The sequence below is a fragment of the Phocoena sinus genome, chromosome 13 (assembly GCF_008692025.1).
Source record: "Phocoena sinus isolate mPhoSin1 chromosome 13, mPhoSin1.pri, whole genome shotgun sequence".
Classification (NCBI taxonomy): Eukaryota; Metazoa; Chordata; class Mammalia; order Artiodactyla; family Phocoenidae; genus Phocoena; species Phocoena sinus.
This window is the reverse complement of record NC_045775.1, coordinates 22,944,107-22,966,965: the sequence shown is the minus strand read 5'-3', so window position 1 is coordinate 22,966,965 and position 22,859 is coordinate 22,944,107. Positions and strand designations below refer to the sequence as shown.

Here is a 22,859-nt window from a genome sequence, read left to right as displayed (position 1 = left end):
CCGTGAGCCTGCGCGTCCGGAGCCTGTGCTCCACGGCTGGAGAGGCCACAACAGTGAGAGGCCCGCGTACTGCAAAAAAAAAAAAAAGAAAACAAAAAGTCTCACTCTGGTTGTGGGAAAGCCATTCTGTTCTAAGCCAACACTAGACCAGTGAGTGTTGATTCCTCCTATGGCAGAGCCTTGCCCTCGTCAGTAGTTCTGCACATCTCTAGAGGCACTGATACCCTGGACACCACTTTTCCTTTAACCGCCAAAAATATTTTCATCAGACACACATGAAGATGAAACATCAATGAACTCATCTCTAAATACTTGTTATCAATAAAGTTTTAGCTCATGCCTGGTGCAAAGTAAAGTCTAATTATATAAACATTAGTCTAATTTGTAAACCACCTGAAGGAGTGCAAGAATCACACTTTGAAAAACACTCTCCTCAAAGGATGACAGAGAGCTGTCAAAACTGAGAAGAACAATTTCATTTTATATTTGTAACACCAGTAGCCAGTGAAACAGGGAGCATGTTACGTGGTTAAATAGCCAACTCTTTCATTAACAAGGAAAAAAATCTTAGCTCTTTCTCTTCTTAAAAACTACAGATCCATTACATTTTCAGGTTGTGCCTTACTACCACTGAGATTGATTTGTTGATTCTCTCTAATCATCTTTATTGGTATCAATTTTCGTGTAAATGATAGTCCAATCTTAAAAGCTTGTATACGTGGAAAATAAACAACTCCACACTGAGATATAACGTCCTCAAGATGTTTTATTTAACTCGCTGTAAGCCCATGTATTGGCACGGTATTAATCTGGACTGTTGTACACTCAATATTGCTCCAGCCACATGGCTCCAGCAATTTGTACAGATGCTGTGGACTCACATATTTATTAATTATGATGCAAAGTCCCACCTAGAACATGAACAGGCACAATTAAAAGTCTGCAGATGTTATGTTAATTAAACCGTAAGCTATTGTAATTATTCTTATTCCATGTCTATAAAGAAGCTCATCAGAAGTTCACAATCGTTCCATTGGGAAATCAGCGATTTGTGAGGAATGACCAGCTTATCAATATGTGGCAGCTCAAAATTACAGCAAACCAACACAGCAGGAATGAACTTTATGTTTTAGAAAGAGTAAGGTATACTTACTAGTTGAAAGACCAGATTCTCTAGCCCGTTAGGATGTGAGTCCTGGCTCTCCATGGGTTATCAGACCTGTCAATACCTCAACGTCTCCATATATTGTACAAAATAAGGATAATAACTTCCCTTTCTCACTGCCCCTCAGGAAGATTATAAATTGTGTGAAAGCACAAGCACTCCCTCTCATACCTCTTGAATTCCCAAGTGATTTGGGTTGGGTGTGGGGAGAATTTCAACAGTCAGCGTGTGTCTCTACACACCTGCCCTCCGCACCACTCCCGTCTGGCCCTCCCGGCTCCCCTTCTGTGCCATGTTGGCTTTGCCTGTCACTTGTTTAATGACGGTAGCAAGAACCCTACCAGAACCAAGTCCTTTCAGGGCAAAAGAAGAATGTGAAGACTCTCTACCACACTTAAGTGTTAAAAAATAAGCATCAAAGGAAGATATTGAACTCATTTGATGAATTCTTTTTAAAAAATTTCTGGCCTCTCCATATAGGGCTTGGTGAGCTCTACAGCTGTAAGATATTATGTAACCACAGATTAACTTTAGTCCATAAAATGTGAGGCTTTTACATCCAAATTCACATGGCACACCACTAAGAAATTCTAAGGGATCAGGCTATTTTGCTAGATTTTTCTCCAGTAATAGGATTAAAATTCACGTGAGCTTTGTAGACCTAAAACATGACGCTTATGAATTTAGACCACTCTGAATAACAGACTTCCTATGACAAGATTCATAAAATGTATGCAGTGTGTTGTCAATCTGTCTTTAGCTAATGACTTTTTAAATGGGTCCCCCAAGAACATACGACTTGACTTTGCTAATTTCATTGCAGCAGATGGTTCCCTATGCTGTTGTGTGAACACACAAAACGAAAACCAGCATTCCCATAATCCTCCACAAGATGCCCTAAAATAAAAGATAACTATCAAGAACAACTGGCAAGGCTTCTATTAAGATTCCGTTTTGATTTGGTATCCTGAGTGTGTTTAAGTTTTAATGCACCACTCAAGCACAAAGCTATTTTTAGCCCTAGCTTAACAGCTTTAAAACATTTGAAAAGCTCAGTGCAACAAAAGAATACGGCCTGGAGTTGGGGGGCGGGGAGGAACACGGACTCTAACCACAGCACCAGAGCGACGACTCTCCCCTCTTCGGCTGCTCAGTAAATGTAAACACGCGTGTAACCCTTCCACGTAAAGACGTCACCACCGGGGTAGGAGAACCGCAGGTACCGGGTCTGCCTGCAGCGCCGTCCGCTGTCCATTCCTCAGATCCTTCTGCTTGACGCGTGCTCCAGCGGTTGCCCCACTCCATTCATCTGCTAAGACCTACTGCCTCCTTGAAAGCAATTGCGCACGATTAGTTATCCCGCCATCACTAAAAGGCTCGTCGGGTAGGTGCTTTTCAGCCGATGTTAGCTGAAAGGCAGTCTTACTCAAGGAACTCACTAAGCCTTAGCAACTAGTATATTAACGCTCCCTAGAGCGTTTACATCTTGAGAGGTTATCTGCCAGTATAGATGACTATCAGGCTGTTAAAACCTCAGATGGTTATAATATGTTGCGTGGTTTAGCACTCATCAATTATTTGAGAAACAGCAGGCAGACTGAGCAGGAGCTAAGGGCGTAGGCGTTAGACAGCAATTACCTACCTACATGACCCGCGCAAGTTAAACTCTCACTTTCTCATTTAAAAACATGAGCAGTTTGGTCTCAGAGGCCCCCTTCCTTTGATCCTGAAGTCTATGATTCTGTAAGACTTCACCTCTGTGTAAGGTAAATCCCAACGCCTGGCCCACAGTTGGTAGGACATGACCGGTGTGTGCGTTCACACGTGCGTGTGTGTGTGTGTGAGACCCTTAATTCATTCCGAGGCAAAGCCAATTAATTCAGTGCACAATCCCCGTGAGCCAGATTATATTTAACCTTTATACAAAGCAGACCAGAAAGAAGTTCAGCATCAGTTCTCTGTTTATTGTTCTATTCAAAGATCTCTGTAACAAATCACAAAATCATTAACATAGCAAAATGAAGTTGCTATCTGGGGTGGTTTCCTGAAAGAAGCAAAGCTGACACAGGACTATGAGAATCATGTCTGTTTAACGACCTTCACACTCACCACGGCACCACTTCTCTTTTATTACATCTGCTACAGTGGCAACCTTATTAGCAAAGTAAAATCACGCAACTTATCGCTTGAACCGTTATCTTTCACCACACCTAATACTCGATGACAGATCTGACGCACTTGCTGTCAGTGCTCATTCCCAGAGTAACAAAGCCCAGGACAAGCCACACGTTCGAGACCAGGCAGTGTCTGTGGAGTCAGGCATCTCTGAACAAGCATCATGGAACCATTATGATGAGGAATTCACTAATGACAGGAGTCTTCTCTCCCAGTCACCATTGGATTGGAGAGAACCCCTCTTTTCGGGTTTGTGGAGACACCCACTGCCACTGGAGGGCAATTTTTGGAAACCTGTTCCGAATTATATAGCATTATAGTGGATCTAGTAGTGGGGAATCCCCAAAAGATAGCCAACTCAAATGCCCCACCAAAAAGACCAAAAGAGAAGATTGTAACAACTGCAGGCACTGTCTACATTTTAGTGCATCTAAACAGTTGAGGGGAGAAAAACCAGTTTTAAATATTTTTGCATTATTTCGAAATTATATTTATGGTGTAGTTCACAGTTCTCAGTAAGAAGTAAAGTAGATTAAAGGCAAATTCTTTTTCCTCATGTATGTACCAGTTAGCAGCCGGTGATGTTTTATAAAAGAAACTAAAGCAGAACATGACACTGAATTTTCCTCTGTCACACCCCAAGGATGGGTGAAGTGAGACCTCAAGAAATCTCATGCTATTTCTTACTTCCCTAAGCCCTAGTCCCTTCAAGAAAGAGAAAAGATCGCTTGAGAAAAATCACAACATTTTAAACGGATACATATAATCTACTGGAATTCTTATTAGAAATCCATTTTTACTGGCAGGTTCAATAAAGGAGACTGAAAATTTTCACTTTAATCCTCTTCTCTATTGTGTATAATACAACATCTACTTTCCCCTGTCATCAATTGGGACTTTTATGACTATTAAAATTCATTTTAAAATCGATTTTAGGATTTTTCCCAAAGATATTGCGTAGTAACACCTATCCTTCATAACAAGAACTGTCAGGGACAGCCAATGTCATTAACAACACTGTTGACTGAGATTTAAGCTGAATCTCGGAAGTCATATTAGAGAAAGAATAAAAAGAATGGCTTGAAGCTGTGCACGTAATTTTAACATGATTCATTTCCATGTCAGTCTGATTTGATTTGTTATGTGAAAAATAGTCCAGTCTTCAAGAGGGTAAGGGTACTTTGAGTAACACCTCTATCAGGCTGGTGGTGAAAGAACTTAACCTCTATGAGATCAACACAGGTCAAGGAGAACACAGCATCTGGATATTTAAACTTCCTAAACTTTAGGAATGCTTAAAATTCAAATTCAGTTCAGCGCAAGTAGCTTCCTGATACTCCCTATTTAATTTCATCTATCCAATTCAAACAACTCCGACTAAACATCCAATCCTAAGAGCAGTTCCTTCGAGGACAGAGGCATACAAGGTGTGCCTGACTGTAAGGACCTGCGTATCTACAGGAGCAACCAACTTGACATCTGGGTTCATTTAGGGTTTTAGAGCTGAAATTAAAACCATGTTTATGATCATTTGTCAAATGACAGCAGTGATCACTAGGGACAGGTTATGTTTTAAGCTAATAGGCTCACTTTAAACACCTGGAGTATCTTTCCTAACGTAGATCAGAACTTACTGCCCTGCTGCAGCACCACGACCACACTTCCCTATTTGAACCGAAAAGTGGTGAGACCTGCGGCTGCTTCACACCGTGAAAAATTCTATTCGTTATAAGATATTCTACAGGGACGCGAGGAAAAAAGGGTCCCACGCCGCTTGGTGCCTTTCTCGTCAAGGGAAAAGGCTACAAGCAGAAAAGAAGTTTAATTTCTACCACGCATAATGAAAATATATTGCTGTCAGTAACAAGTGCCCATCTACTCTAATTCCTCCCCATAAACTTCGTTTTCCCTTCTGTAAAAAGGAGCGTTGGCAAAAATTTTGCTAGAAAAAATTCTTTTTGCCTACGCAAAGGCATATTCTGCTGGTAAGAAAATCTTAACATGATCTACTTAACTTGTTCAGCCCACACACAAGCTCCACTGAGAATGTCTGTTGTATATTCAAGCAGCTTATGTGACATTGTTTGTAAATAAGAGCCTATGTACCAAGGGATATTACTAAACAATTACTAAAAATATATGTGATGTGAGTTTTGCATTACCTACTGTGTTTGTATTACAAATAAGTGTAGTGAAGCAAAGGGCATGAAGAAAAATAAAAAATAAATTCTCCTACTTGCTTGCCATGTGGTGATACATATTATATGTCTCTGAGTCAATCATTTAGATAACAAATATCCAGTGAACGGTTAAAATTACTAGATCTCTTTCTTAACTAAGCATGATTCCTAACACATTAGGTCTCTAGCCTCAGTCAACTTGGCTTAAATAATATTATCATATAGCCTAAATAGGCAGGTCCAAAATAAAACTCTGAAACAAAAATGCTTGGCACCGGAAACCAATGCTGTGCACACCTGGGTGAGATCCAGTTCATCCTCTCTGTGTTAGACCACACGTGTTACTGTTTTCCCTAAATTACCATCATATCACAACAGAAATTCAAAACCAGCCCCAGGGACAATAGATAGGCAGTTAGGTGACCCCACTGTGTCTTTCCTGCCCCCTTTTCTACCCCTGACACCCAACATCCTTCTATCTCCTTCATGGCACTATTTTGGGGTAAAGTTGGGCTACCATGACTCAAACCTTTCTTGTCCTTTGTCCTCCCCTACCCAGCAAAATTTACCCGTCCCACGGCCCGGTCTCTCAAGCCCACTGGCTGAAGCTGGCGAGACAACACCTCTACTTTAAACCATCAACAGCCTCCACTGCCCCTGTTCATTTAACAAATGCTTCCCGAGCACGCAGTAGGTGCCAAGTGTTATTCCAGGTGTTAGGGATGAAATGATGAACAAAACAGTCAAAACCCATCCCTCAGTCCAGTGAGGAACAGGACAAGTAATGAGCAAAAAGTTGTAGCATGACCAAGGGTGGTAAACGCTAAGGAGAAAAATAACACACGAGAGGGGTAAGGAGTTCGGGAGAGGACAGTGCAAGGGCCTCACCAAGATTACAATGCCTCAGCTCAGATTCCACAAATGTCTGTATCTCAACACTTTTAAGCACTTAAAAAATACTCCCATCAGATTACCTGGAAATATAGAAACAAAGCCTTTTAGTAGAATGTAGATACTTATTTATATATATTTTGAAATCTATAAACTCAAGGTTTTCTATCCAACCCTAAATAAACAAATGAAATCCCACTGGTATAAAAGATAATTAAGCAATTTTAGAAAACCACAGAAATACATTCTTTTCTTAAATGGCTCTCTGTCCATCAAAACAATATAATCGGAGAGTAGCTAAAAACATAACTTCATTTGCTGAGTAGAAGCATGGTACTTTTTAAGACTCTCTATAGGACAAGGGTCCCCAACCCCTGGGCCACACAGCAGGAGGTGAGCGGCAGGCCAGCGAGCAAAGCTTCATCTGTATTTACAGCCGCTCCCCATCGCTCACATTACTGCCTGAGCTCAGCCTCCTGTCAGATCAGCGGTGGCATCAGAGTCTCACAGGAGCGCGAACCCTACTGTGAACAACAGCACATGCGAGGGATCTAGGTTGCGTGCTCCTTATGCGAATCTAATGCCTGATGATCTGAGGTGGAGCTGAGGCTGTGATGCAAGTGCTCGGGAGCGGCTGCAAATACAGATTATCATTAGCAGAGAGGTTTGACTGCACAGAGACCGTAATAAATCAATTGCTTGCAGACTCATATCGAAACCCTATCAGTGAGTGGCAAGTGAAAACAAGCTCAGGGCTCCCACTGATTGTACATTACAGTGAGTTGTATAATTATTTCACTACATATTACAATGTAGTAATAATAGAAATAAAGTGCACGATAAATGTAATGTGCTTGAATCACCCCGAAACCATCCCCCAACGCCGGTCCGTAGAAAAACTGTCTTCCACGAAACCGGTCCCTGGTGCCAAAAAGGTTGGCGACCACTGCTATAGGGTAAGGATGGGACAAATCCAAGTCATTACTGTAAGAAGAAAAAAAGTGAACTACAAAGCATATATACTCTGAGTACCTGAGAAGAGGAGAGTTGCAGGCAGGGTCAGTGACAAGATGCCACTCCAAACCAAAACAGCTTCCCTTTTTATTAATGCTCAAGACGTGAACTTTGAATGACATAAGCAAAACACAAATGAAAATGCCTAATTTTTATGTATAGTATACGTAAACATACACATTACATGGATTTAATAATCCTAATCTAAATATGAGAACAATTGGTTCTCTGACCTCAAAGTAAATTCAGTGTTGGCATTACTGTTACTAACTTACAGGGCTTTATATTTAACAGGAAGAATTATGGACAACCAAGTTCAGTGTAGTCATGGACTTCACGGTAAGGTATAAATAGAGTTTTTAAGAAATAAACTATATAATAAAATAAGTTTACTTTTGACACAGTACAGTCACTTTCTTCAATCAAAAATATTCCTTGATTACAAAGCAGCCTTATTTTGCAAATGTATTTCAGGAAAATAGCTCTAGCAATATTTGAAATTTCACACCTTTTTAAAAAGGCAGCAAAGCAAGAGAATTTAGATTTTAAATAGTATATTGCAAAATAGTTCAATGTATTATTTCTAAAGCACAAAGCAAGCTCCATTTTGAAGGATGCTTTTTATCTTATAAAGCAAACTATTCCAATATTTCCGTGGTAGTTTAGAGTCTAAATAGCTACAATAAAAGATATATCTTTATACATACAGGACAAACTTCAATACGTATCCACAACACAAATGTTCTGCATTATTACATTATTATGCATTATTATGAAGCTTGGTTTGTTAACGTGCTCAAAAGGAAAATAAAACCATGATACGGTTCTGCAGCTTTATAACAGGCTGAATTCTGCAACAACTGAAAATATAAAAAGAGCAACAACAGCAAACGCAACACCGGCTTTATGAATAATAACACAAAACATCAAGAAACCATAAACATTTAAGTGAATAGCTACTACATTCTTCTTAACACGTCTGTTAATTTGCTCTCTTGTCATAAATATAATTTTTTAAATGTTTTTCATACCCCTGGAGGAAATGATGGCCAATTCTCCACAAAGAGGAAAGTGCATCATGCTTTATTTTAAAAGTGCTTCATATATGTATGTTTTATAGATATGTCCCATAAGGAAGTTAATTAAGCACGTGCAAAAAATTCTAATTGTGACTTGAATTTATAAACCTAATCATGGGTTTTTGTGGTTCCTCCAGATGAGGCAGTCACTAACACAGAAGAAAGATATGAGATGACACGCTTTGTACAGCGGAAAGAGCCCGAGCCACAGGTCAGGAGACCCACGTTCTAGTTGTAGCTCTGGTAACCAGCTAGCTTGTGACCCCGCGTGAGGAAGAGCGGCTTTAGAACCTGGCAGTGGGCAAGAGGCTGAGCTCCAGAGTCCCTTCCAGGAATGCCTTACCTGCAGTCCTAATGTACCTGTAGGTGAGGCATTCCTGGAAGGGCACATAACTTGACCCAAAGACATGAAAAATACCTAGTCACACAGCTATTATTCTCTTACTGTCCTTATTAGTACAGAAATAAATAAAAACTCCGAAAATACTTGACAGAAAAAGGTCATGTGAAGGTCTTATGTTAACCAAAGCTAGTGAAAACCTTCACCGTTATGGCATATGGAAAATCCACTATTCTGTGCAAAAATGAGACAGAGTAAGCAACATCAGTCAGTCACTTAATGGCACATTTTTTCCCAAGTCTCAGAATTCTCTTGGGTCTAAAGCTTTAAATCTTAAAAAAAAAAAAAGAAAAAGAAAAAAGGCTGATTTTGAGATTGTTTTAAGAGAACCATGATTCCCACAGTTCGTATTTCTAGCTTTTTAAAGGAGTCTCTCTGAATTGTTATAATGCTTTTCAATGAAGATAGATCTATTTTCAGATTTTAAATAACGGCTAAAAGCTAAATAAAGTAAACCATTTCCCATGGACTCTTTATTTTACGTGTGTGTGTGTGTGTGTGTGTGTGTGAGCTCATTTAATACTGTAGAAGTTTAGCTCAACAATTCTCATCCACAAGCTTTGACCCGTTTATTCCCCGGTAGGTCACTCTGCTGGGCCTCACTAGGACCCCGTGGTTTGGCCTGCAGGTGAAGTAGCGCTTGTCCCCCACTGCCCCATCATTCTTTCCCTTGGCACTTCGAAGCTCCAGTCCAAGCCAGATCCCTGAGGCAAAGTCAGTGGGGCCCAGGTACCTAACGGTGCCCATCTCGTTGGAGCTGGTGAGGAGGACCTGGGAGCCCTCGTGCAGCCTCACGCGCCCCTCCAGGCCGCCGGCCGTGGTGCTGCTGCTCCAGCTGCGGCGCAGAGCGGGCTTTGACCTGTGCGGAGGGAACGCGAGAGAAACTCTGAAGCACGAAAGCCACGTGATGCAATTCACCGTATTCGTTTCCACAGCCAGGTTCACAAGTCATTCACAAAAGGGCATACTTTATGTTCACAACTCGATCTTTTTTATTCTAAATAGCAATATTAGGATATACTTTTCTGTAACATTAAAACGTTTTCCTCTTCTGGCTATTTTAATACTACCCTAATCTGGATTTAAGATTTCACTAGCAATTTATACATGCGCATGCCCTCGGTAAAATAGCAATTAGAAAAAAGACACCTATACCTGTTTAACAAAGCAAAAAGAAAAGAACCTAGTATTTTGGCTGCGGTAAATAAAATGACATTTTGCTCACCTTTCAAATATTCCTTTACATGAAAACCATTTTTAAAAACTGTTAATCCACAACTTTAGAAACTACACACACACGCACACACGCACACACACCTTCTATGAATGAACTCCAGTTACATTTAAGGGTTTGCCGCTCTCCCTGTCACTAACATTAGGAAGGACCTTAGTTGTCTGGATCAGGATCCCTCCTCTTTTCTCTACAACAAAACATTACTTACAAGGCACTGCCTCCTAGCACCCGCCACCAGCCTGACCTGATGACACAACTACCGGGCACCCACACGTGGAACCCATCCAAGGCCTCATGCCAATACTGCCCAGGGCAGTCCACTGTCCCTGGGAAGTAGCCAACTCTGCCCAAAACAGAAACATGCCCAGGAGCTTGTCCTATGACCTGAGACCTCCCAAAACAGTCATCCAGAAACCACCACCAGTGGAGCCTTCAACCCGCCGTCCATGCCACCTCTCCTCCAGGAGAAACCCTTCTCCCAGCCCCACAGTAGAGACAACTCGGAACCTGTTACCAAAACTGCACGGAGCCTGACTGCGAGCAGAGTCTGGGTCCTGCTTGGTTTCTACTTTATTCCACTCTCTGTATTTTTAAATACACTCTCACACACCACGTCTCATTTCTTCCTATTAACGACCCCGAGAAGGGAAGAGCACTCTAATTTTATGGGTAGGAAAACTGAGGCCAAAGCCTGTCCTATGCCACATCTGATAAATCCTATTTATAAAATGTAATGAAAAAATATTATTTACCACGTCAAATGCACAAATACAAAGTTAACAAAGAAATACGTAAGAGCTGTAAGAAAATTATAAATCTTTACCGAAGAATATACAAAAGAAAAATGAAAAAGCTTTGTTCCTGGATAGAAACATATATCTATATATATGAATCCTCCCCAAAATGATATATTTTTTTGCAACCTGATGAAATTACTCGAATTTCACATAATGACAGTATCTATCATTTCCTGAGCACTTACTATGTGCCAAACACTTCACATACATTATCTCATCCAACCTCGCCCAAACCAGAGAGGAATTTGAGGCTAAGAAAAATCAAGCTATTTGCCTAAGGTCAGAGAGATGGTAAAGAGGAGACCCGGGGTTCAGATCCAAGGTCATCAAGCACAAAGGCCAGGCTCTTGCTCACAACCACAATGGGTATTAAGAAAAGGTTGAAAAATAATAATATGGCAAAATTTACATTGCCATTATGTTAAATTATAAAATTACAATAATTAAAACAATGTGGGGACTTCCCTGGTGGCACAGTGGTTAAGAATCTGCCTGTCAATGCAGGGGACACAGATTTGATCCCCGGTCCGGGAAGATCCCACATGCCACGGAGCAACTAAGCCCGTGCACCACAACTACTGAGCCTGCGCTCTAGAGCCCATGAGCCACAACTACTGAACCCGCGTGCCACAACTACTGAAGCCCGCGTGCCTAGAGCCCATGCTCCTCAACAAGAGAAGCCACCACAAAGAGAAGCCCGTGCACCGCAACAAAGAGTAGCCCCCGCTCGCCACAACTAGAGAAAGCCTACATGCAGCAGCAAAGACCCAACGCAGCCAAGAAATAAATTAAAAAGAAAAAAAACAATGTGGCCCTGGCATAAGAATGTACTTTTAAATGACACAGAGAAGATATTTTAGAAAAATACATGCAATTATTTCATATGTGATAAGAAGTAAAACTTCAAATCAGTGGGAAAGGAGTGAACATTCTAATTAGGAATGCTGTAAAACCTGGTCATTTATTTGAAAAAGAATATGATTCTCACCACACACTACATATTTTAAAAATCCCCAAGAGATTAAAGAGTTAAATGCATAAATTTAAAAAAAAGAAAGAACTAGGAAAACATAAAGCTATTCATCTGAACACACACAGACATACATACATGGGTGGGGAGGGGGGAGACGGACATGCGTTTAAAAAGTACGGCACCTACTATTAATGTTTTTTTTCACATATTATCGTGCCATAAAAATGTTTCATATCACAGCACAGCACAGTCTTTAAAAACACTGCAAAAGTCACACTGAGTAAAATTATTAAAGAAGAATAATAAAATTATTATTATTATGGGATATGTTAAGGGGAAAAGCTTTCAAAGAGTATATAGAGTATGATTTGTCCAACTTTGCTTAAAAATTCAGATACATGCTTTAGAAAAAAGTTGGAGAAGTATATGACAAAATGCTAACAGTGATAATCTCATCTAGGTGATAAAATTACAGACGATCTTTATCTGCATTTAATTTACTGTAATTTTTTCAAATTTTGTCCAATCTACTTTCATAATCAGAAATATTTTAAAGAAAGAAATAAGTAATAAATGAACTCGATATCCAAGCCAAAACTTAGTAGTTTGGGTAAAGATTTAACATTCCAATAAGAATGATTTGATTCAAGTTATGTCAAAGCTCTAAAAGCCCAGGGAAGTGAGAAATTTATAAATTACGCTACACTTGAGAGCGTTGCTTACTCCTTCAAAAACATTAATGGATCACCTAGGAAATGGCAGGTCCAGAGCTAGGTTCCAGGAACTTGTGCATAGTAATCTGTAAAACGTTACAGATCCTGCAATAAAGACGGGTACAAAGCAGAAGGCGCACGAAAGAGGGAGAAATCTATCCTCACTCAAGGTCCCAGGGAAGACACTTCAGTGAGGAAGTGACACTTGAACAAATCTGACAGATGAGCAGACAGAAAAGGGAAGCAGACGTAGTCATGGGAGCAAAATATATTACGTGTAACTTAAAAAAATTTTTTTTGAGCAGCGCAGAGAGTTTAGCAAATTGTCACTTGTGAGGATTTTACCTCGAGAACTAAGTCCAGAGAAACAGGCAGGCCTGTACACGCTATGCCAATGAATCTGGACTTCATTCCGCATTTGAGAATTCAAAAGCTTCACGGAACAGGCAGAAAATGAGAACGTGTGACGTGAAATGATGGAACCTGCAGCCAACTGGGTTATATGAGTTCTACCCAAAGACATTCAGATTTGAGCTGGCCAAATACATCATGTGGACAGGCTGGGTCCCACAGAGAGGACCCAGTGGAGACTCTCAGGAGATGCACTCTGAAAACACGGGGAGAAGCTAAGTTGGTAATGATGGAGATGAGATGTAGCGACAGGTGAGCTGCAGATCCCAGGCTGGATGCAGACGGCGGGAGAGAGGATGCCTGTGCCTACCAGGTGGCAGTGACACCTATGCTAACATCTCAAGCTCCCTGTGTTTATTACCCCCATGCTTGGTATTAGATATACTAAGAATTCTGAAGACAGAAGAATTGCTTCCATCATTTTTTCCTCTGAATGAAGGTGTTCATCACCACCACCTCAATAAGCCAACTGGAGAAGCACATCTGCTCTTTCTCAAAAACGGCGCGGCCGGCTGCTGCTTCCCTTTCCTCAGCCCTCTTTTGCAAACATGCCCTTTGCCCCAATTCCTTCCAGTTTCTTACGCAGGGATTTTCATTATCTCTGACTATATTTTCCATGTTTCTTCTGGAAGTATCTTTTATTTCCATACGAATAGACAAGAAAATGGCACAGGGTTTGATAAATGTCAATAAACTCATTTCTTCAACCCACATTCTTCAGAATACATCATGCTTCCAGATTAAAAACAGCACAATATACAATCAACTCTGTCGCTCCAGCAGAAGGTCATCCAATCACTACAATGTTTCTTACCCCTGAGATCAGGGACAGGTTTCCTAGGACCTAAAGTCTAAACACCTAATGTCTTTCTTTTGTTTCGTGTAACACTGATCACCAAACATCTGGTCACATATTGTTTAAGTAAAAACTAAATAAGTTTTAAATTGATTATATATCCTCAATAAGAATATGTTTATTTTTTTAAAACAGGTACTAGAGTCAATCTGTAGAAGTATCAGTAAAGCTTCATTTATTTTTATTTTCAAAGAAAACCAACAGAAGTACTGATATTTTCTTCTCATGTCAACAGATCATCTTGTACATATCCACACCTGCTGTATAATTCCCACGGTTCAGATTTCTCTCTCCTTCCCTTGCTTCTCTGTATCATGTTCTTCCCCTCACCAACATCTTGACACTGATTTTGATACCTTTCCCCCTTCAAAAATCCTTTATATCCTGCTTGCCTCTTCTTAGTAATTTCTTCCATTCTGCCTAAGAACTCTTGAATATCTTCAATACTCTGGAGCATAAAGTTATTGCCCTTAAGCTCTTTCAGCTACTCAAGTGAGGAGACCAATTTTAAAATCTCAGAATTGGTAGAGGTTTTGAGGAAGGGAAAAAAACAAAATCCACCCAACTCCGCGAAACAGTACCTAACAGTGCCTCAGGACCCGTCAGGGTTCTCAAGTGAAACCTCAGATCTTTGCGAGGCCTTCCAATAACTTCATGCCAGATTATTATATAAACTACCTGCCTGTTGCTCATGTGATCGGCAAGTCCTCTCGTGTGGGCTATGATTCCTAGTGGCTTCTAGGGCCCCACAACTAGTGCACTTACCTACTGAGCTAGACGTTTTTCCCCCAGGGCATTGTTCATAGATTAACTGGAAGGATTTAAAATTCAAAAACAAACAAACAAAAAAAACACCTCCTTAACCTAATCAGCCTAGAAGAGCCTCAAATTCCTCAAAAAGTTAAGAAGTTCCTAAACGTCTCAGAAAACTATTAGGGGCAGTAAACTGAGTCTGAGGTCTATAAATAGCAATATAAATGAAAAAGAGAAAAGGAGATTCTCTCTACAAAGAAACAACAACAACGAAAAAGGGAGCAGTATATTCTACAAGAGGAAGTAGGAGTATTTTTTAAAATAATAATAAGATTACCTGATGCAAATAGGCCTGACATTCCTTTTATGGACTTCCCAAAATATTAAATCAATTCTCTGACTAATCAAGTAAACAGAGTTTAAAATCAGTCCACCCTATTCAATGATAACACAGAATGTAAATTCCTCCAACTTTTATTAACAGCACTAAACCTCTTTGAAAATATATTCCGTATACTACTTTTAGTCACTGGTGACATTTTTAATTGAGCTTGCAAAGGAGGGAGGAAGAACTCTTCTCACTGACACACTCATCACACCTTTCCTCCTAAGTGTTAAAATTCTACCACGCAATGTAAAAGATACAAAATCCCACTTTTATTTCTTCACAGAATCCTGTCATGTTCATCTTGAAAGGCGTTTTTTTCTAAATCTTCTTAATACTCACTTGGCAAAAGCATTTCTTCTGTTAATCTCTTTCTGGGAAGAAGCAGAAGTTGTACTGAAACTTCTCCTAAAACCTAAATATGAAAGTTAAGGTCAGATGAAGAAAAATAAATCACAAATTCACAGTCCTTGTTAAAAGTTATCTTTTATCATTTCTTCTACAGACGTTCTATTCTACCAAGCGTTTCTTTGGAAACAGAAAGCAAAGAAAATAAGTGCATGTAGATTGTAACAGTTTAGACTTCTTGACGATTGTTACCTCACCTTTCTCATCAAACTATGCACTACATGAATAAGATCACGACACTACTTTTGCAGGTTTTTATTATAAACTTTCCTGAAAACCAAATGAAATTGAATTATACATTGATAAAGCTTAATCTTTTTACTCTCCAATATTATAGTCTTGATAAATCGTATTTAAAAAATAAAAGGATAAAAATGGTTTAAAAAAACACTATCACTAAATATACCCCATTTATAAAATTCTGAACAATGAATTTCAGAGCTTATGATTGTTGGCATCCCCAGATGACAGAGTTATTAAAAAAAAAGAAAAAGAAAAAGACTTCACAAAAGGTAAAGTTTTTAAAAGATGCTTTTAAAAAAGAATGGGACTTCCAGTTCTGGCAGTTATGGCACACCAGATGTACTGAGTGAACCTCTTGAATGAAGCAAGTATAAGTTAAAACAACTATAATTTTTTTAAAAAAAATACTGTTGACCTCATACAAGTGGCACAATTCCAAAGAGGCCATAAACCAAAAAGAGAAACCATGGAAGGTTTCCCCCAAAGCAATCTAACCACCTCGTACCCCAGGACTACACTGCCCTCCAGAGAAGCTGGGGCCTGCCAAGATGGGGTCCTAACAAAGGTGAGGGTCCCGGGCAGCTCATCCTCAGTGTCAAGTTAAATGAGAAACAAAATGAAGCACCACTCAGATGAACACAAAGGAAAGCAGCTTGTGTCAACCCCACTGTGCAGAAAGCAAAATGTTCTCCCCTCCAGATCTGTGATCGTTAGCCAAATTCATTTTATCTGTGTAATATAAAGACGACAACAACAACATTGCAGAGAACGTACACTAAAGTTGGCAGTGCCCCTAGGCAACTGGCAGAAGTAAGCACAGGCATACCTCAGAGAGATTGCAGGGTCGGTTCCAGACCACAATAATGAAGCAAATATCTCAACAAAACGAGTCACAAATTTTTTGGTTTCCCAGGGCATCTAGAAGTTGTTTACACTATACTGTAGTCTATTAAGTGTGCGGTGGCATTACGTACAAAAGAAAAAACATACACATACCTTAATTTAAAAATACCTTATTGCTAAAAACTGCTAGCCATCATCTGAGCTTTCAGTGTCACAATCTTTTTGCTGGTGGAGGGTCCTGACTGATCAGGGTGGTGCTTGCTAAAAACTGGGGTGTCTGTGGCAATTTCTTAAAACATGACAGCAGTGAAGTGTGCCACATCGACTGACTCTTTCTTTCACAAATGATTCCTCGATGTAGCAGGCGATGCTGTTTGATAGCATTTTACCCACGGCAGAACTTCTTTCAAAATTGGAGTCAGTCCTCTCAAAGCCCGCCGCTGCTGTATCAACCAAGTTTATGTAATGCTCTAAATCCTTTATCGTCATTTCAACAATCTTCACAGCATCTTCACCAGGAGTAGATTTCATCTCAAGAAACCACTTTCCTCGTTCATCCGTGAGAAGCAATGCCTCATCTGTTCAAGTTTTACGATGAGATTGCAGCAATTCAGTCACACCTTCAGGCTCCACTTCTAATTCTAGCTCTCTTGCTATTTCTACCACATCTGCAGGTACTTCCTCCACCGAAGTTGTGAACCCCTCAGAGTCGCCCATGAGGGTTGGAATCAACATCTTCCAAACTCCCGTTAACGTTGATATTTTGACCTCTTCCCATGAATCACGAATATTCTTAATGGCACCTAGAATGGTGAATCCTTTTCAGGTTTTCCATGAACTTTGCCCAGATCCATCAGAAGAGTCACTGTCTATAGCAGCCATAGCCTGACGAAACGTATTCCTTAAATACTAAGAGCTGGAGGTCTCAAAATTACTCCTTGACCCACAGGCTGCAGAATGGATGTTGTGTTAGCAGGCACGTAAACAACATTAATCTCACTGTACATCTCCATCAGAGATCTTGGGTGACCAGGTGCATTGTCAATGGTAATATTTGGAAAGGAATCTTTTTTTTTTCCTGAGCAGTAGGTCTCAACAGTGAGCTTAAAATATCCGGGAAGCCATGTTGTAAATATATGTGCCGTCCTCTAGGCTTTACTGTTCTATTTACAGAGCACTGGCATAGTAGATATAACATAGTTCTTTTTTATTAATAAATTTATTATTTTTTAAATTTGCTTTTGGCTGTGTTGGGTCTTTGTTGCTGCATGCGGTTTTTCTCTAGTTGCGGCGTGCGAGCTTCTCGTTGCGGTGGCTTCTCTTTTTGCGCAGCACGGGCTCTAGGCACATGGGCTTCAGTAGTTGTGGCACGTGGACTCAGTACTTGTGGCTCCCGGGCTCTAGAGCGCAGGCTCAGTAGTTGTGGCCCATGGGCTTAGTAGCTCTGCGGCACGTGGGATCTTCCCGGACCGGGGCTAGAACCCATGTCCCCTGCATTGGCAGGCGGATTCTCAACCACTGCGCCACCAGAGAAGTCCCAATGTAACATAATTCTTAAGGGCCCTAGGATTTTCAGAATGGTAAATGAGCACTGGCTTCAACTTAAAGTTACCAGCTGCATTAGCCACTAACAAGATAGTCAGCTTCTCCTTTGAAGCCTCACACTGACTTCTGTTCTCTAGCAATGAGAGTCCTAGAAGGCATCTTCTTGTAGTGGAAGGCTGTATCATCGACACTGAAAACCCATTGTGTAGTGGTGCCACCTTCATTAATGACCTTGGCTAGATCTTCTGGATAACTTGCTGCAGCTTCTACATCGGCACTTGCTACTTCACCCTGCACTTTGAGGTTATGGAGATGGCTTCTTTCCTTATATATCATAAACAAACCTCTGCTAGCTTCAGACTTTTCTTCTGCAGCTTTCTCACCTCTCTCAGCCTTCATAGCATTGAAGAAAGTTAGGGCCTTGCTCTGGATTAGGCTTTGGCTTCAGGGAATTCTGTGGCTGGTTTGATCTTCTGTCCAGACCATTAAAACTCTCTCTGGATCAGCAATAAGGCTGTTTCTTACCATTTGTGCATTTGCCAGAGTGGCACTTTTGATTTCCTTCAACAACTTTTCCTTTGCAGTCACACATGGCTAACTGTTTGGTACAAGAGGCCTAGCTTTTGACTTGTCTCTGCTTTTGACATGGCTTCCTCACTAAGCGTAATCATTTCTAGCTTTTGATTTAAAATGAGAGACATGCAACTTTTCCTTTCACTCAGAGGCCATTGTAGGGTTACTAATTGGCCTACTTTCAATATTTTTGAGTTTCAGGGAATAGGGAGGCCCGAGGAGAGGGAAAGAGATGGGGTAATAGCCAGTTGGTGGAGCAGTAAGAACATAAGACATTTATCCATTAAGTCTGTCATTTTATATGGATGCGGTTCATAGCGCCCCAAAACAATTACAATACTACTAACATCAAAGACTACCGATCACAGATACATCATAACAAATATAATAATAACGGAGAAGTTTGAAATATTGTGAGAATTACCGAACTGTGACCCAGAGACATAAAGTGAGCAAATGCTGTTGGGAAAATGGCGCCAACAGACTTGCTCAATGAAGGGTTGCCACAAACCTTCAATTTGTAAAAAATGTAGTATCTGAGAAGCAAAAAAAAGCAAAGCACAATGAAACAAGATATGCCTGTATAATCTTCTCAAGAGGCATCAACCCAGGCTTAAAAGAATTCCCATACATTAAATTCTAAGTAAAATAAGCATTTCACAACAATAAATTACAAAATTCACAAGGAAAGAAGGTGCCACAAGTTAGGCTCAACAGAAACAGACAGCAGAATCAGACTCACAAAGACTTCAGGTATTGAATTATTAAACATAAAAAGTAACAATATGTAAAATGTTTAATAGCATAAAAGAAAAACTTGAAAATGTGGGGAAAGAATAAGTGACAATAAGTAACAACCAAACAGACTTGCAAAAAGAAAAAAAATGAAAAATTTGTAATTAAAAAACTTTGCGGCTGAATTAGGCAGTAGAATAAACATAGCAGAAGAAAGAATCAAGAAACAGAAAGATAACTCTGAAGATATCCAGAACGCAGTCCAGAGAGACAAAGTTGTGAAAAATATGAACGAGGCACGGGAAAGTGAAAATGTGGACTATACTACTCGTCAGAATTTTGGAAGGAGATAATAAAGAGCATGAAGGAAGAAATATTTTCAGTATATGGGCAAGAATTTTACAGAATTAGTCAAAGGTACTAATTCCGAGATCCAGGAAGACCCAAGATGCCAAACAGAATAAACAAAGGGAAATCTCCACCTAGACATAATCATAGCAAAACTGTACAACACAAAGGAAATAGAGAAGATCTTTAAAAGCAGTCAAAAAGCAAAGATAAACCACCTACAATGGTATGGATTAGGCAGACTGATAGGTGATTTCTCAAAAATCTGACAGAAGACAGAAAGCAGAAGAATTATATTGTCAATGTGCAGGGAGAAGACAGCTCTCAAACTATAATAAAAATTGCACCAATTTTTACTTTTACTCAGTAAAACTATCATTAAAAAAAAGACAGACAAAAACTGAGTTTCCTACCAATAGACCTTTCTAAAAAAGTATTTAAGAATATCGATGAGGTAGAAACAAAACGATTTCAAGTGTAAGTTCTAAGGATTAATGACTAAAGATATCGGTAAATATTGACATGTATGAGCAAATTAAATAAATATCAATTATATAAAAACTATTATAATAATGTGAAATTTGTGAGGGAAACAAAATAGAAACTCAGTTTCTAAGGATTTCCTATTATTTGAGAAAGAGTAAACATAATGATTAACTTTAGCCTTTGCTAAGTATGTATGTCAAAGTACCTAATTACTAAGAAGCATATTCATAGAATGTAATTTTTATACAAGTAGAAAATTAAATGGAAAAAAGAGGGGGTAGCAATATAACCAGAATTAAGTCAAGAAAGAAAAACATTTAAGTACAAAAAAGTTGAAAAATTAGAAAACAAATAAATAACAAATAAATCCAAATATATTACTAACTACAATGAATGTAAATAGGTGAAACTCAGATTAAAAAACAAAGGTTGTCTTTTTCTAAAAAAAGTAAAATCCAGTTATATTCTATTTACAAGATATTCCAGGGGCTTCCCTGGTGGCGCAGTGGTTGAGAGTCCGCCTGCCGATGCAGGGGACACAGGTTTGTGCCCTGGTCCGGGGAGACCCCACATGCCACGGAGCGGCTAGGCCCATGAGCCATGGCCGCTGAGCCTGCGCGTCTGGAGCCTGTGCTCCGCAACGGGAGAGGCCACAACAGTGAGAGGCCCGCGTACCGCAAAAAAAAGAAATTAATAATAGAAGATATTCCAAAGACATGAGAACATAGAAAGATTAAGGCAATGGCTAGAAAAAGACTTTTTAGGCAAGTACTTAACCACAAGAAGGCTGATACAAGGTAAAAAGAATTATTATACAGCAATACCACTTACATTAACACCAAAAAAAAAAAAAAAAAAGAAACAGGTAGGTATAAATCTAATAAAACATGTGTAGAATCTATATTAGGAAAATTATAAACCTCTGATGAAAGAAATCAAAGATCTAAATAAATGGGCAAGCACTCCATGTTCATGGATAGGAAAATTCAATACCGTTAAGACATCAGTTCTTCCCAATTTCATCTATACATTCAATGTAATCCCAATCAAAATACAGCAAATTATTTTGCAGACATCAATAAACACATTGTAAAGTTTATATAGAAAGGCAAAAGGCCCAGATAAACCAGCACTATATTGAGGGAGAAGATCAAAGTCCACTACTAAACTTGAAGAATTTCTATACGGCTGCAGTAATCAAGACAGTGTGGTATTAGCAAAAGAAAAAGACAAATAGATCAACAGAACAGAATAGATAACCCAGAAATAGACCCACACTAACACAGTCAACCGATCTTTGACAAAAGAGCAAAGGCAATTCAATGGAGAAAGGATAGCCTTTTCAACAAATATGGTGGAACAACTAAACATTCACATGCAAAATAATGAATCTAGACATCGACTTACACCTTTCACAAGAAAAAACTCAATGAATCATAGATATAAATGTAAAACACAAAACTACAGAACTTCTAGGAGATAACATAGGAGAAAATCACGGTACCCTTGGGTTTGGTGGTGACATTTTTGATACAACACCAAAAGCACTAGTCATGAAAGAAAAAATTGATAACTTGGACTTCATTAGAATTAAACACTTCCACCCTGTGACAGACACTGTTAAGACAATGAAAAGACAAGTCACAAAACATGCAAAAGCATAATGGTTTGCTATTTTGATGACTTAAAAATTAAAAACTCCTGCTCATCAAAAGATGCCAAAAAAGGAAGGGGAGGGGGTGGCAAAAGACAAGTCAAAAACTGGGAAAGATATTTGCAACAAACAAAACTGACAAAATATTAGTGTCCAAAATACATAAAGAAACCTACAAATTAATAAGAAAAAAACAAACCAACCAAAAGAAAAATGGGCAGTAGACGTGAACAGGCACATCGTAGAAGAGGAAATGTATGTGGTCCATAAACATGGAAACAGGCCCAACCTCATCTGTAATCTGAAAACTGCAAATTAAAACCACAAGGAGATACCATTTACACCCATCAGATGGGCAAACAAGACTACTGGTGGTGAGGTGAGGAGTGACAGAGACTCTCATCCACTGCCCATGTGAACAGTCTGGCACACCCAGGAAGATTGAAGATATGGATATCCCATGCCTGGCAATCCTGGAGAAACTTTTGCAAATGTGCACAATGGCATAGTTTCTAATAGTTAAAAACAGGATATAACCCAAAAATCCATCAAATATAGAATGAATAATGTATTTTAATGGAACACTAAATAACATAGCAAACAACAATCAAAACTAAACTTGAGGACACGGGCGGGGAAGAGTAAGCTAGGACGAAGTGAGAGAGTGGCATTGACATATATACACTACCAAATGTAAAATAGATAGCTAGTGGGAAGCAGCCACATAGCACAGGGAGATCAGCTCGGTGCTTTGTGACCATCTGGAGGGGTGGGATAGGGAGGGTGGGAGGGAGACACAAGAGGGAGGGGATATGGGGATATATGTATATGTATAGCTGATTCACTTTGTTATACAGCAGAAACACCCACATCATTGTAAAGCAGTTATACTCCAATAAAGATGTTAAAAAAAACTAAACATGTATTATTTATTGACATATCTATGGGGGATAGACATAAAGAAAATCAAGGGAATAATTAACATAAAATTCAAGATG

The 22,859-nt window shown here is 39.5% G+C and overlaps 1 protein-coding gene across 3 annotated transcripts in view; it reads right to left on the bottom strand.

Moving 5' to 3' along the window:
• Positions 1-7,492: 7,492 nt before the first annotated feature.
• The window catches only part of CLIP4 (CAP-Gly domain containing linker protein family member 4), a 62,742-nt gene continuing 47,375 nt past the window's right edge, over positions 7,493-22,859 (bottom strand). For all 3 annotated transcript variants that reach the window (XM_032653288.1, XM_032653287.1, XM_032653289.1), the window contains 2 exons: positions 15,369-15,441; positions 7,493-9,763 (listed from right to left, as the gene is read on the bottom strand). In XM_032653288.1, coding sequence (XP_032509179.1) covers positions 9,442-9,763; positions 15,369-15,441 — 395 coding nt within the window. In that variant the 3' untranslated portion in view covers positions 7,493-9,441. The remainder of the gene's footprint in view (positions 9,764-15,368; positions 15,442-22,859) is intronic.